At 26.0% G+C, this 16258-nt stretch overlaps 2 protein-coding genes across 7 annotated transcripts; one reads left to right on the top strand and one right to left on the bottom strand.

The window, feature by feature from the left end:
• Window positions 1–149: 149 nt before the first annotated feature.
• LOC122499455 (interferon-inducible double-stranded RNA-dependent protein kinase activator A homolog) lies at window positions 150–7643 on the top strand. 6 transcript variants are annotated; one of them, XM_043607824.1, is made up of 8 exons: window positions 150–335; window positions 1030–1078; window positions 2155–2473; window positions 2640–2760; window positions 2839–3139; window positions 3524–3673; window positions 3818–3929; window positions 7504–7643. In XM_043607824.1, exons 2-8 carry the CDS (start codon window positions 1073–1075, stop codon window positions 7638–7640), a joined length of 1146 nt encoding a protein of 381 aa, XP_043463759.1. In that variant the 5' UTR covers window positions 150–335; window positions 1030–1072; the 3' UTR covers window positions 7641–7643. The 6 variants fall into 6 exon arrangements, with proteins under 6 accessions (XP_043463759.1, XP_043463758.1, XP_043463757.1 ...); XM_043607823.1 differs by having other exon boundaries at window positions 2625–2760; XM_043607822.1 differs by having other exon boundaries at window positions 2622–2760.
• Window positions 3966–7047, bottom strand: LOC122499456 (5-formyltetrahydrofolate cyclo-ligase). The gene is made up of 3 exons (XM_043607828.1): window positions 6869–7047; window positions 5816–6071; window positions 3966–4389 (listed from the first exon to the last, which is right to left on the bottom strand). The coding sequence occupies exons 1-3, from the start codon at window positions 6974–6976 to the stop codon at window positions 4160–4162; spliced, it is 594 nt and encodes a 197-aa protein (XP_043463763.1). The 5' UTR covers window positions 6977–7047; the 3' UTR covers window positions 3966–4159.
• Window positions 7644–16258: the final 8615 nt, after the last annotated feature.

Below are 16258 nucleotides of genomic sequence, written 5' to 3'. Positions count from 1 at the left end.
CTAGTATTAATTGCAATATTAACAATTGGATTAAAATCAAACTTTCTATTTTCTATTTCAAATATTTCACTTTTTTAACAATTTCCGTTGAACCACCGGAAATGAACCAAGTAGATGCGTGGAATGAACAGGTTTTGAAACTAGTTTGCGCAATTATCAGATTATCACATACGCCAAGCCGCTGCAAACGTAGTTGACGAACCATTTTTCTGTCGTCAAACGGATCAAGCTTTTTGTGAGATTTGGATCAATCACAAAAAGCGGGATTCGCTTTTCGCATAGGAATTGGCCTGCCACTGGAGCCAGCTGATTTGTTAAAAGTCGTCCACAAAATTGTGAGTAAAAGTTGATGACTTTTTTTCTACACCTTGTTGCGGTCGATGTGCTCCCAACACCGGCCTCTGTTGGGGCGTATATATTTTCATTTATTAATTTTGTCTCCTTATTATCAATTAATAAACATACTGTTCATAATCTCTATATGATATTATAATATAATTCATAATTCCACAAATATTATGGTACATCTTTTTTTCTATTACAAAATCAATCAATTTTTTCCTACAAACAAAATATGGCCGCCGGCCGGTTCCCCTTAAAACTTTTATTTCTCATGATGAATTAATAGGATTACTTTTTTCTTTTAATTATAATTAATGTGGTTTATAAAAAAGTCGTGAGTTGAAGTTCTTTTTTTAATTAGCACGTTTCAATGACAATTGAAGAAATTAATGAGTTATTCAGGAAAAAAAATGAAGTGAAAACGTCATAAATATTTATCTTTATTTGTTGCTTGAATATTTTTTTGTGTTGCCTTTGTTCGTATTTAGAAAAATTCTAGAGGGGGATTTATTTTTATCTGTTCTGGGTAGTAAAATAAAAAAAAAGTTTGGAAAATATTTTTATTAGTTTATATTTTTATTGTTCGTGCACGTGAAGTGTTTTCCATTATTGTTGTATTAGTGTTTTTATAATTATGTCTCATGCGCTTTTGTATTACATTTTTTTGTAATAATTTTATTCTTTCAGGTAATTGCTTGTCCACTGAAGTCGTACATTCTCGAAGAAATCAATGGAGGTAAATATAATTTATTTATTGCCTGAATGCAGGGAATTTTTAATTTAGTTAAAGAAGCTAAATTTGCAGGGCCAATATAATTTAGAGAATTTTTAAGAAGTTGCAAATGATTTCGGAAATTCAATTAATTTCCATAAATAGTAAAAGTTTTTACAGGTATTCAATTATTTTCATGAATATTAAAACTCATTGTTTTAAAAATTAATTTCAGTTAAAATTTTAGATAATAATTGAATATTAAAAGCATTATTGCATGAATTTTTAGAAATAATTGCATTTTGAAATGGTTTTTAAATTTCAATCTTTAAAAATCTGAATTTTTCATACTTTTAACTAACAATACTGTTGAACTAATTTTTTGGAAAAAGTTTAATTCAGTTATTTTATTTAAAATTATTTCAAGTTTTTATTTTCTAAATTATATTTAATTTAAGAATTTCCGAATAATCGAAATTTCGTTACATTTCGTAAAATTGAATTGTAAACAAATGGATGTAAAAATTCTCAAAGAATAACTTTTTCAAAAATTATTAAAAATAATTGATTTAAAGAAGAATTTTAGATAAAAATTTAGAAAATAATAATTGAATTGAAATTATGAAAGTAATTTTGAAGAATAACATTAATAATATTCTTATGATTTAAAATAATGATTTTATCACTCGGCCATCTTTAATTATTTCACTGAAAAGAAAATTTATTTGATTCAAATAACCGATTACTTGACTATAATGAATTAAATATTTACTTGAATCAAATAATTTTCATTTCTGCCAATTAAATGGTATTTGAACCAATAATTTCAGTATTTGAAGCAAATATCATTTAATTGACTGAAATAAAAAAATTATTTGATTCAAGTAAATATTTAATTGATAATAGTCAAGAAATCTGTTATTTAAATCAAATAAATTTTTTTTTCAGTGTTTTTTGTCAGTAATTTTCAATTTTTGATCCGTAATGTCCGTATTTTAAAATACGGAATTTGTCAAGAAATGTTTCTATTTAAAAACTTTCTATTAATTTATTACACTGTAAATTCAATGTGAATTGAATTAAAATTCTCGAATTTTCAGGAAAATACGATGGATGAAATGCGACATTCCCAACAAGTTGGGACCAATATGATTGGAGGGGTGCCTAATCATTCTGCCAATTCGGGAAGAACTCGCGGTAGAAATCGCGTGACAATGCATGCTCTGATGTCTGAAGCATTGCCCTTGGATGAGGCTGCAAGATTGGAAATGAAAGCATTGCCTGGCAAGACACCTGTTTCAGTACTTCAGGAATTATTGTCACGCAGAGGCACAACTCCAAAATATGAGCTGGTTCAAATTGAAGGCGCAATTCATGAGCCTACATTTCGCTATCGTGTTACCGTTGCTGATGTTGTTGGTTTGTATATTATTATTAATCTTTTTAATTCAGTAAAATTATAATATGGTGCGATAAACTTGCCAAGGTCCACCAATTTCTTGAAAATAAACCATCGATTACAATAAAAGGATAATGATGTTAATTTATAAGATCTTTACGATTGAAGCAGATCCAATCGTTTCAGCAATGGGGACCGGCAGGTCCAAAAAGGAGGCAAAACACGCGGCTGCCAAAGCCGTTTTGGATAAATTAATCGGTGTGAATACCGAAACTGCCGATGCTCCTCTTCCAAACAGTATTCCAGAGTAAGTTTTCCCAATTATCATCATCAAATCCACTAAATTCTACAATTCTACAAAATAATAATTTATTTTCTCACTCAGTTCGCAGGGTTTGCAGGAAATGCAGGGAAATTACGGCGAGGAAAAAGTGATCAATAATCCAATTGGCTCTTTACAAGAGATGTGCATGTCCCGTCATTGGCCACCGCCGAAATATTCAATGGAAGGTGAAGAGGGTTTGCCACACGAGAGACAGTTCACCATTGTCTGTTCAATTTTAAAATATCGCCAAATTGGTCAAGGGAAGAGTAAGAAACTCGCCAAACGTCAAGCGGCCCATAAAATGTGGCAGAATTTACGTGATTCTTCAGAACAAACACAAACTGCACCTGATGATGACGAGGTATTTCACTATTTTTCAATTTAAAAAAAATGCTTTCCGCATAAAAAAAAAAGAAAAATGCTTTCTGTACATTATGAATGAAAGTAAAATTTCTTACTGTGTGAATGGTGATCGCGTACAGAAGTGGAAGTGATTTTGCCTTTTCGCCAAATTTTTTTTCTATATAAAACCTTCCTTATTTCCTAATATCTATAACGGACAATTTTTCTTTCGTTTTTAACAAAGATTTACCGTCCTGACCCATTTGTTTCGAAAAAAAAACTCAAGCTTGGATCATTTCCACTTCTTTCTTTTTATTCTATAATTTCTTATACAATTTATTTTTCTAGTATCAGCATTTTTAAGTGTACATTTGCTCTTATTCTGTCGAATTGTCCGTTATAGATTATTCAAAGAAATGCAAATTTGAGCGCTCGATATGCCGATTTGAAAGAAAGCAAAATCTCGACTTTGACAACCGCCCACAGTCACAAAGTCTCACTATTTCACAAGAATCTTAAATCTTCTACGGGTGTTAAACTGTTTGAGCTACAGGTTTGTATTTAAATGAAAAATGTTTTCTTTCAATTTCTCATTTTGTGTTCCACTTTTTTTTTCAAAAAATCCACACTTTCATTCACAATTTTATCTTTTTTAAAATTACGAATAAATTTTTCATTACAATGAATATTGTTACAGAATACATGCCTGAACGATGGTGATGTCAATTTGGTGCAGTTCTTGCAGGAAATTGCTTCCGAGCAGCAATTTGAAGTGACCTATGTTGATATTGAGGAAAAATCGATTAGTGGTAAGTACTTTTTTATTATTTCTCTGATAATTTATTATTACAAAATATTTCTTTCAGTAAAAAATAAATATTTCAAAATTAGTCGATTGTTCCTAATATTAGTTTAATTTAATATTCAGTTAGATTAAAATTGAAATAAAATATAAATATTTGAGATAAAAGTATACAAGTTTTACGAAAGTGTAAAAATAAAAATTTTATGAGCACATTTCTAGAAATATCCAGTCTCTTCAGTTACTGGAATTTGCGGTAAGAACTAAATCCACTTCATAATCGAGTTCGTTGGTAGGAATTTCCTCGCAGATTTGTTCATTAAATGCAACTGCAATCAAATGTGGCTTTCGTTCTTGAATTTTCGTGATATTTCTCAGATAAGAGTCATAATATCCTCCCCCGTGACCTAAACGTTTACCTTCACGACTAAAGGCGACTCCAGGGACAATTATCAAATCTAACCCACCTGCAAAGTGAAAATAGTGACGTATTTTAATTGAATTGAATTTTTCACTTAAAAAATTAGCATTAATTTCAAAATAAATAGGAGTTCGAGTAATATTAATAGAATTTCGAAATAATGTTCGAGTGCTTTTACAGGGTTGCCACAAGTCAGGGAATTCAGGGAAAAGTCAGAGAAAGTAAAATTGATCAGGGAAAAGTCAGGGATTTTTAGTAAAAATACTAAAAAAAATTGAATTATGAAAAAGTTACAAATAATTCCATAAATTAAATTATTTTCAAAAGTTATAAACATTTTTCGCAAAATTTCAATTATGTTCAGAAATTTAAAAAAAATTCTTAGCAAAATTTCAAGTATCTTTCTAAATAATAAAATTTTTATAAACTTGAATAAAAATCGTTTGAAGAATTAAATTGTTTTTAAAAGTAATAAAATTCTTTGGAGAAATTCAATTATGCTCAAAAATTAAAAAAAACTCTTGTAAAAATGTCAAGTATCTTTATAAATAATAAAAATCTTCTCCGAAATTTAATTATTTTAGAAAAATTTTAATAAAAATCTTGGGAAAATTTAAATTATTTTCATAAATAATAAATCTCATAGTAGGATTTTAAATATTTTTAATAAAATTTTAATCGAATTCCTCGAAAAATGTAATTATTCTTAAAAATGTTATTAAAATTTGTAAAAAGAATTCAATTATTTAAAAATTTGTTGATAAAATTCTTTATGAGAATTCAATTTTAACAAACATTCAATTATTCTAGAATTTTCCAATAAAAATTGATTTCAAAATGAATTACCAAATAATCTATTTATTATTTATGAAAAAAATTTAATTATTGCAACGAATTTTATTACATTTTTTTTAAATAATTGGACTTTTTGGGAAATTTTACTATTTGTAAAAATAATTGAATTCTTGGGAAGGATTTTATTAGGATTTTTGTAAATAATTAACTTTTGTTTGAAAAATTTTACAGTACCTAATTTAAATTATTACAAAACATGAAGAAGGACATCACTCCGAGTCGAAGACTCAGAGTGATCGCCTTCTTCATGTTTTGTAATCATTTTTTTATAGGTTGTCGAATTTCAAAAAGGGTTTGAATTTGTATGTTTTGAAGAATTTTAATTCCTACGGAAAAATAATGATTAAATATTTATTTAGAAAAGAAGTTATTGATGTTTTCGAATAATTTTACAATTAAAGAAATTTGTAAATAAATGTATTAAGAATAATTTTTTTGCGTATCTAATAATTTTTAGAGTGAATCAGAATATTCTTTAGGGTCAGGAAAAAAGGGAAAATTTTGTCTGAAAATCAGGGAAAAATAAAATTAAAAATTTGTTGCAACCCTGTTTTAAATTCAATTAAATCAAATTGATTAGAATGGTGTAAAATTAAAATTAATCAATCTTTGTTTACCAGTTTCAAGGGCATCTTCTCTTATGTCATTTTTATGCGGTTGTTTAATATTCCAACTCGTGAGGGGTAATTTTTCGTAATCGCTCATCGAGTTCAATTTAACCATTTGCATTTTCGAACCTCCATATCGAGGAACGAATACTTCCTTCTGTTTTTCAAAGAGATCTTTCAGTATACGTTTTGTGTCTATTTCATCGTCAGTACTTAAAAAGAGAGAAACCCTTTTACCTTCAATATATTGCGGCAGGGCAGTCAACTAGAAAATAGGCAAAATTTAAAAAAGAAATTAAAATACTCTAATATTGAATCCAAACCACGTTTGTGAATTTTATGTTTATAATCAATGATTTAATTGAGATTATATTAATTATTTTAATTAATATTAATATTTTTCTATTTAAATTTCTTATATTTTTGTATAATTTTTTTCATCTATAATTTAAGAAGGAAAAATTTCAAAACAAAGCATTTTATTATTTTTTCATGAAAATTATTTTTTTCCTTCAATCGTTGATTATAAACGTCAACTTTTCACCGACGTTACTAATCCTACAATTATCGAAAGGAAACTAGAAAATTAAAATTGAAATAGCTTTAAAAGAACATTGGTAAGATAGTTACAATTGATATTTAAAATATAATGATAGCAATAACAAGAACAATAATAATTTCAACTTTATTATTAAAATTTTGCCGAGTAATAGTTTCAATTATTATAAAATAATAATAATTAACTATAATAATTATAATAATAGTCGTAAGAATAATAATAATAGTAATAAATAGTAATAATAATATCAATAAATGATGATTATTATCATAATAAATATAAATAATATAAATAATCATAATAATTTTGAAATATAAATTTAAAATTGATAGAAATTGATAGAAAGTTTTACAAATAATAACGTACATTTTAAACATATTATTAAATGAGCATTTAATTTTATCTTGATTCTATATAATGAAAATATTTTCTTGTTAAGCTAACCTGTAAAATATATTTACACGCTTCTAAAAATGAAAAAGGAAAGTAAAAACAATACTTACTTTTTGAAAAACTTTTTCTCCTTGTTTTGTTTTTTCCTGTGAGTCAATTGCTTTTAAAATATTCTTTATTGAATCTCGAAGATTCTTTTTCGCTAAACTTATTGCCATCGTGAATGAAAGCTCTCAGACGATATTATTCACTGCGCCGACTCGTTTAGAAATGATGACCGGTTTCGCAACAAAGACGGAAGAAACATGTGATACTTTTAAATGTATTAACTGCCATATTTCCTTGTATGAGAAATTAATTTCTGAACTTTATATTTTTGTTTTCGTGTTATAATAAATTAGTTTGATAAATTAATTTGCAAATAATAAATTATTTGCAATAGTAACTTTTATTGATTAAAATTTAAATTACAAAAGAGGAAATTAAAATACATTAATCGTTTTTTAAATATATCGTAATTTTTTTGTAATTTTGCTATCAAGCTGAAGATTATTTTAACCTTTGATGAACTTTATTTATTTTTAAACATTTTGTAAATTATTTTACATTATTAATTATAATTAATTTAATTGCTTTTTAAATGTCTTATTAATTTAAGACTAAATAATAATAATAATTGATAGATAGATAGATGGATTAGATTTGAATAAATCAGAATTGTTCTAAATATTTATTTTTTTCGCAGGCAAATCTCAGTGTTTGGTACAGTTATCAACATTGCCTGTAGCAGTGTGCTACGGCAGCGGTGTGACCAGTAAAGATGCACAAGCGAGTGCCGCTCAGAACGCTTTGGAATACTTGAAAATAATGACCAAGAAGTGAGCCAGCGCTTTGCTTCTGCCAATCGTCGCCACCAACAGTAAGACCAACAATACGTTACTTTCAAAAAATCATAACAATTTAAACGATTCGAAATTTTATTGCACCAGTAAAATTCGTGGTGGTGGTGCAACAAAATCACAAATCCGTTCAACAAGTAATAATGGATTCAAAAACAAAGACGCCAATTGCACAATTACATCGCGTATTCGTGTTAATGGCGTTGCTGAGAATCTAAAAACAAATGATCAACGCGAGAAGAATTCCATTTCAAATCATACCTACGACAATCTTCGGGGAATCAACAACACCAGTACAACGGCCAATCCATCCCAGGATCATTATTCAATTTCCAAGGATTACAAAAAATCCCCACTATCCGATTCAAAAAATCACGATTACAAAACACGTACATCCTTCACATCCAGATATCAAAATTCTTTTTCAAATAATCATCATCATTCTCATCATCATAATAATCGTAATGATTCAACATACAATGGAAGGAAAAATCAAGAGCAAACTTCCAAAATGACGCCAATTAATTTCCCCCCATTACGTGCGCCACAGAGTATCGTTAATGTGCGCCATCCATTTGTCACTGAATCGCGAACAAAGCACGAGAATTCAAATATCAAGCAAAAAAATTTAAAGGACACAACAACTTATCAAAATTACGGTTCATCATTAACTGGTGTTCAAAATATTAACAATATTTCTCCATATCCACGTGCCGATTCTTATCCACCACCACCACCAGTGACTAATGTCATGTTTTCCGATACTCCCCAATTTCCACAGTCGCCTTCATTTAATACACACACACCTTCATTAAATCAATTTTCAACTTATGATCCTGGGAGTTTTGCCACAACACCATTGACAATTAATCCAGTTATTCCTCAATTCTCAGCTGAGAATTCAATTCCCTATCCGCAATATGAAAATCAATTTGTCACACCAAATCATTATCCGACTGATATTACAAGCAATCAATATCAATATCCAACAAGTGTTAGTCAAATTCAGGAATCGCCGCTTTTTATTCAAAGTCTTCATAGTCCAATCGCTGTGACTGATCAGTACGCTGCGCCAAATTATGCCGGAGCCGTTAGAACTGAATTAATCCCACGATTGAGACGACCGCCTCGATATACAAAGTAAATTTTCAACGAATTGCGTAGATTCTTGTTTTTTTTATACACCACACTTGTGAACCGTTGATCGTAAATAAGTTCAATGTTCTCTCATCGACTTAATTATCGACTTTGGAAATTATTGAATTTATTTACGATCTAATTTGGTGTTTTTTTCGAATTTCTACTTCCAGTCGAGTTGGAAATATACATTTTTTCTAATAATCGAAAAACTTTGATCAAATTTCGATTTTTTTCTAAAAAATGAAAATCACAAATTTCTCGCTGATTGCAAATTTGTTTCTAGATTTTTCTCAGTAATAATAACGAATTATTACGTACATTTTTCTTTTCTTTTTTTGGGATAATTTATCATTTTCTCGGAAAAGTTCGTTAATGACGTTCGATTGCCCTATTGTTGCTCTACGTGAGAGATGCAGTGAAAATTATTTCAATTTCAGATCCATTTTGAAATAGATTTTACCTAATCTCGTGTCCCACGACAAGCCGGAGCATCAAAGAGTCACCGATTTGTTGACGAACTTTTACGAGATCTCAATCATTTTCAAAAATATTTTCAAATTTCTCTTTCTTTCCCAAACTGGTTTTTCTTTTGTTGAGACATGGCAGAGCACTCAAAAAAAAAATTAAAAAAAAGCAAAACAATATTCCCGAGTGCAGTGTCTTTATTTCTATAACAATCAACTCGTTCAAATAAATTGTACATAATTTACAAAAAAGAAAATGTGCATTATCTCATCAAATTGAATATTTATATCTGCGATCTGAAAAAGGAAATTTCCTTTTCAAAAAAAATGTGCAGCTGGTTAAAATGTAGCGAAAGCAAGAGAAAAAAAAATCGAAATATTTCAGCGAGAAAATGAAATGTTTCGCAAAAAATAAAAAGTTCTGATAACGTGAATAACGTTAAAAATAACCAAAAAAAAAATTTAAGTTCACTGGACTACTCGATAAAGCTAGTGTTCTGAAAAAAAAACTTTGACAGATATAAAAATTAGAGTATTTGACAAATTACTCTTGACATGGTATTACTGTTGAGGTATTATTACTCTTGAATAAAAATGGTAATTACAAGCTATACTTTGCATAGAATTAGTGGAGGTTTTCCAATAATTCAATAATACGTAGATTTATTAATATGTTTTTGATTTTTTCTTCTTTGACGTACAAAAAGCACAAAATTCGCCAAATCCCCGAAAATTACAAACTTAAAGTAATTTAAAAACACTAAAAGGGGGAGTTGTTTTTTCGGAAAATTATATTTTCTCCAAAAAAGAAATTATATTTTCCAAACAAAAGAAAAAAAAATATTGTGCATATTTGACGTCAAAGAATATTGCTTACCGACTACTATACTCGCGCTAGTTATAATGAAAAAAAAAGTAATAATAATAGTGGTGTATGTTTTTCCTTTAGTATAGTAGCTTATAAACTCATAAGCATCAAGTATAATATCCGTAAGATTAATCGTTAAGGACTTCTCGTTAAAATACTTTTCCAACAAATTTTTTATTTCTTTAAAATGTGAATCGTAAACGACTCGTGGTGCATTGAATTTCGAGTTGCCTATACGAATCTTAAAAAAACACCGAATGGAGACTTTTTTTTAAATTGAAAAACAACTGGAGAAAATCCTAAAAAAGAGACAAAAAAAGATCAGTTTTCAGATTTGAATTCAATTTTCAATCTGAAAATGTTTACGAGAGTAGGGGCAAATTTTGCAACTCTTGTCTGTGTCAATAAAGACATGAATCGAAAAATAAAACGAAAATTAAAGAAATATTCGATAATTCCGAAATAGTCGTTTAATTTCAGTTAAAATTTTAATTTTAGACTTCATTTTTTTAATAGAGTTTAAAAAAATGATTCAACTCTCGTTTTTAAAAACCTCTCGATTCTAGTCGGAGCGTATTGTTTGATGCATGAGTTTGGAAAATAGGCATTATTTACATGCAAAGTATAGTGTGCAACGCAATCAAGTGTTTTCTAGAGTCAAAAAGGAAAAAAATATAATTTTTTTTTCTAAATTTTCTTTTTTTAATTAATTTTTTTTTTGTAGAATCTCTTAGTTTCTATCTTTCTCGAAGTCATGGTAGTTTATCGGGTTGGAATAAAAATAAAAATTATTTTAACCAGGTAAACTAAAATGCCTTGTCAGGAATTTTTTTTTGTTCAAATATACAAAGGTTTTTTGGAAAGTTTCTCAAAAAAATTTTGTATATATTTACAAGGGAAAAAAAAATTATGTACAATAGTTGATAAGTAGTGTAGGAAGACAATTAATTAATTTCGATTGCATTTTTTAGAATAAAAAAGAAAGGTTTAAACAATTTTTTTTAATAATGCAATCTTGCGTCTTGAATTTAATTTGGAAAAAAAGCATGATTACGTAATTAAATTAAGAGAAAAAAAAGAGACTATTTCACTATTTCAAAAAAGTGAAATAATTCCGTGATATTGTAAACCGAAGAAATAGACGCAAAAAGGAAATAATTGTAAACATTTTTAAAAGGAAAGAAAAAACGAAAACCATTTCAAATTTGTCAACAAAGTACAAAAAAAAATGTCAGAATAATTTTATAAGTGATGATAATGTGATCGGAAGATTTTCCCCAAAGTGATGTTTTTTTTATTTTATATTTTCTCTAAAACTCTTTGACAAAATGAATTTTTCGAAAAATTATTTGATATTATTTTACGTTTAAAAACAAGATTTATTTTATTTTTTTTAATCACCATGTTTATAAAAAATCATTTATTTTATCTTGCAAAATCTTTGAATCACTTCAAGATTTTCAAAAATGATTGAAAATTTCGAAAAATGTTTAATGAAGACATTCGTATAAAATATAACATTTTATGGAAAGCGACATTCATTTATAATGGCTTTCGTCATTATTGATCAATACAAATAATGTATTAACTATATAAATTGTAGTGATGAAATTTTCTAAAAAAAAAAAAAAATTAACCAATTTATCTATAGATAAGCGAGAAAAGTTTACTATAGGGTTTGAAATGTTTAAAATGACTCTGAAAAAAATGTAACTTTCTAATATTTTAATTCTCCTGTTAATTAAATTAATTGTAACATCGATTTAACTGTATTTTATAATTTACACTAAAGTTTGAAAAACTTAATGCGATAAAATACTTTTAATTGTAAATTAATTACAAATGTAATTGAAAATTGTAATTTTTTCTATTTTGTTTTTTTTCAATTTTTTTTTTTAACTAATATGAATTTTGCAATTGTTTGCAATTTGTGTGTTTTTTGTACAACATTAAAATACAGTTTTGTGAAATAAATAAATTTCACATTTGTGAGAAAACAAATTCATGTTTATGGAAATTTGAAAAGAAAAAATCAACTCACAAAGAAAAATATCACCCGGAAAGATTTTCTCAGACTTTAATTATTATTAGCACAGATCACTCAAAGGGATAAAGTAATGTGAGAATCCCATGAAATCTTTTGTATATGACAAATGGGTTGTATTTAAAATTTTTTCAGGGTCACTTCCTGCTTTTACCATCTTTGTCATTCTTTTTTTTTTTTGTTTACCTAGATTTCAGAAAAAAATTCTTTTTTGCATGTCAATGAACGAAAAGTGACAATATTTGTCCTGATTTCAAATACAAATTTCATTTTACATTTATCCCTTTTGGTTGTCAGAAAAAAAATTTTCCCTGCGATATATTGTGTTTGTTTTGTGTTTTTTTTTACACTTTTTATACGCAATTTTTCTCTGATAATATTGAAAGTAGAAATGTGAAAATAATTTTTTCGAGACAGAAAAAGTAAATTGTAAAGTAGTTGGGAAAAAAAACCGTACAGAATTTACATAAGACAATTTTTGTTTTTTTTTTTGCAAAAAAAAATTTAATTTGCAGTTTTTTTAAAAAATTTTGTAATACGAGTTAAATTACTCGTTATAATAGTGTGACTACACAAATAGTTACATATATATCAAATTGTAAATTTTGTATATTTTCTTTTTTTTTACTTTTTTCCTCTGAAAATAGTTTTTTTTTTTAATGGTACAAATAATAATTTCCAAAATATGGATTCTGATAATTATTCAATAATAGCCCGGAATGAGGCAAAATATGAGCATGATATGACACGGACATGGCATACAGATAACGACTTAATCGATGTCGACAACCCTTTTTTTAAAGTTTGGGTAATAATAATTATTATCTATAATCAATCAAGGTTGTTCTATGTATGATTGTGCGTGTAACTCTGTTAATAAACTGATGCTTATGAAACATAAAGTTTTATTTTTTATTTCGAAAATTCCTATCATTTTTCGTTCCGATTTTAAAAATAAAATTAATTTATCAATTCGAATTAATTAATTAATTAATTAATATTTTGAAAATAATTATATAAACTCTGGAATGAAAATTGTCTATAGAAAAATTTCTTTTTTAGTTAACAAAATTATCTTAAATGATTTCAAAAAAATTTTGTCGGAGAGAATAAAAAAACTTTGAAAAACTTATTCGATTTAATTAATTAATTATAATTTTATTTTCCTAATAATTATTTTAACTTTAGAATAAAAATTTGTCTAGGGAAAATTGCTTTTCCAATTAAAAAGAAAATGATCCTAATTATTTAGGGAGAATGTTAAAAATTTTATTTCGAAAAACTCTCATTCGAAAAAGGACAGACAAGTTGAAAACTGGCTTCTTTAAATTTATCGTCATTCTTTTTTTAAAACTCAAGAACCTATAAAATGTTAAGAGAGGCATAAAATCTATATTTTCTTATTTCTCCCTTTACATTCCTTCAATTTCAGAATATAGATAAAATTATATACTTTTCCTCATTCTCATTCAATTTTCAGAAACAAAAACGATTCAAAAGAAAAGGTTCAAAGAAAAGGCCCAGAAAAAAATTAAAATACAAAAAATATTTTTCATACTAAAACGAACAATATTGAAAATTTTGATAAAGATAAAGAAATATAATCAAAATATGTATTTATTTACAAAACGAACTTTACTAACTAAAAGTTCATTAGTAAGTGGCTTTTTATCTAAATTTATTATCCTTGTAACTCGAATGCAGCAAAAGAAGTAGAGAAGAAGGAAAAAAAATTGAAAGAATGGAATTTGTGGTTTTATGGGAAAAAACTCCTCGTAACCCAGTTTTGTTCATCTTTTTTATTATATTTTGAAGCAATTTAAGGTTTTGTTACCTGCATCCGCGGTCAATTAATTATTATAGGCACGAAATCCTTCTTTTGCGCCTCTCATCCCTCTCTTTCTCTCTACAACTATTCGACAAAAATAATATCGGCATTTCTTGAACCTACAGAAAGAATGAAGATCTTCCTCGAAACCCACTTATTTCGAATGATTACCACTGAATTCATCACAAAACTCCTCGTAAATTCTTTTCGAACATTAGAAACATTTTGCTCTGTTTATTCTCGCATTGAATTCAAAAAAGAAATAAATTCCGAAAAATCCACTTTTTGTAACGGGGAAAAAAACATTTTTTGCTTGAATCTGTTTCAGGGAAAACAAATTTATTTTCTTTAAATAAATTTTTTATTTAAGGAAAATAAATATTTTTAACCTTTGATTTTATTTGATTTCTTAAAAAAAATTTTTTCAGTATAACTTTTTTTAAGCCTTAATTTTTATTTTCTGTATTTTTGTAATTTTGTATTTATTTTATTGGTTTTTTTTTGTTAAAGAAATCTTTTTGTCCCTCGATTTTTATTTTACTGTATTTTAATAATTTATATTTAGTTTATATTCTTATTTTTTTTAATATAAATTTTTTTAACCATTGATTTTTATTTTCTGTATTTTTATAATTTGTATTTATTTATTTTTTTTGTTAAATAAATTTTATTATCCCTTGATTTTTATTTTCTATATTTTAAAATTTTTTATTTATTTTATTAATTTTTTTTAAATAAATATTTGTGTCCCTTGATTTTTATTTTTTGGATTTTAATAATTGGTTTTTATTTTATTCGTCTATTATTCTTTTAAATAAATTTTGTTATCCATTGATTTTTATTTTCTGGATTTTAATAATTTGTATTTATTTTATTTATCAATTATTCCTTTAAATAAATTTTGTTATCCATTAATTAATTAATTAATTATTATCGTTGAAAAAAAGAATCAATCCCAGTTATTTATAATACCTATTTATATAATTTTTCATGAAACAAAATTTAATTAATTATGCTCTTTAAATTTTAATTAGTAAAAATGTATATTGATTTGAATTAGTTAATGACTGTTTGCTTTTGAATTAATAAATTTTACTAATAATTAGTAATTTCTACTAATTTATTAGTAAAATTTACTAATTCAACAGCAAAAAAATAATCACTAATTGAAATTAGTAAACATTTTTACTAATTCAAATTTAAAGAGATGCAATAATAATTATTTTGTTATAATTGTCATAATAATTTTTTGAGAAACTAAATTTCGCAAAATATGCAAATTAAGCATTTAATTTAAAAAAATATGTTTAATTTAAAAAAAATAAGTTGTTTAATTTAAAAAAATAAGATGTTTAATGACATTTTCAAAATACTAAATTATTATAATTAGAATTATTTAATTGTGACTCGTAGCAAAGAGAAGCACCTAAGTAGTATAACGTAAATTTTACGAATTGCTCTTTTTTAAATTGTTATTACGAAAGTTTTTGATAACAATTAATTTTAACTTTATAAAATTAAAAATTAATTTTATCCTTTTTACGATATCCTTTTTACAAACAACAACAAATATATGCAATATAACGTGATACACAAAATTGGATAAAGAAACAAAATATATTATTGTAAACAACATGGTGACAAAAATAAATTTCATGCAATAAATACTTACAATTTTACTGATAAATATAGTAATTGTGACTCAGATTTTGAGCCGAAAAGATCCATCGCTGCTGGTAAATTCCAGTAATTGTAACTCAAATCATTATGAGTCGCAAATATTCCCGATTTTCCCTATAGAGCTAGAAAAAAAAACAAGAAAAATAGAAGCGACACTCGATCGAGGTAACAATGTATAAAGGTAATCATAGAACAATAAAAATAACACTGACAAAAATATTAATTTACATAAATTAAATTTAATAATTTAACAATAGAAAATACTTTAAAATATAATTCCAGTAATTTAATAAAAAAAATACTACAAAATTAATATATTTTGTCAGTGGCGTCACCATGTTGTTAAAATACCTTTCCTGTTTGAAGAAAATTTTTTTTATTTAATTCAACTAAATTTATTTTAATTGATTTTAATTTAATTTTTAAATCCATCATTATAAAATTTAAATTCACTTTTTAAAAAGAATAACAAATATTCACAAAGTTTATAACTTGAAAGCAATAATTAAAAAATTTATTTTTAATTCTCAAAATTAATTTAGTCTACTAATTTTTAATGAACAAAATAAAATCAAGC

The sequence above is a fragment of the Leptopilina heterotoma genome, unplaced genomic scaffold (assembly GCF_015476425.1).
Source record: "Leptopilina heterotoma isolate Lh14 unplaced genomic scaffold, ASM1547642v1 Lhet_168, whole genome shotgun sequence".
Taxonomy (NCBI): domain Eukaryota; kingdom Metazoa; phylum Arthropoda; class Insecta; order Hymenoptera; family Figitidae; genus Leptopilina; species Leptopilina heterotoma.
Note: the sequence above shows the minus strand (reverse complement) of the source record. Positions and strands in the feature narration are given on the sequence as shown.

What these genes read in the sequence shown, in the direction of transcription:
- LOC122499455 (XM_043607822.1), top strand. An exon ending in CTGCACCTGATGATGACGAG is followed by an intron (nt 3,140 to 3,523) that starts GTATTTCACTAT and finishes TGTCCGTTATAG; the next exon opens with ATTATTCAAAGAAATGCAAA. An exon ending in TGAGGAAAAATCGATTAGTG is followed by an intron (nt 3,930 to 7,503) that starts GTAAGTACTTTT and finishes TTTTTTTCGCAG; the next exon opens with GCAAATCTCAGTGTTTGGTA.
- LOC122499456 (XM_043607828.1), bottom strand. Translation starts at nt 6,976, where the DNA reads ATGGCAATAAGTTTAGCGAAAAAGAATCTTCGAGATTCAATAAAGAAT. An exon ending in GAGAAAAAGTTTTTCAAAAA is followed by an intron (nt 6,072 to 6,868) that starts GTAAGTATTGTT and finishes CCTATTTTCTAG; the next exon opens with TTGACTGCCCTGCCGCAATA. An exon ending in AGAAGATGCCCTTGAAACTG is followed by an intron (nt 4,390 to 5,815) that starts GTAAACAAAGAT and finishes TTCACTTTGCAG; the next exon opens with GTGGGTTAGATTTGATAATT.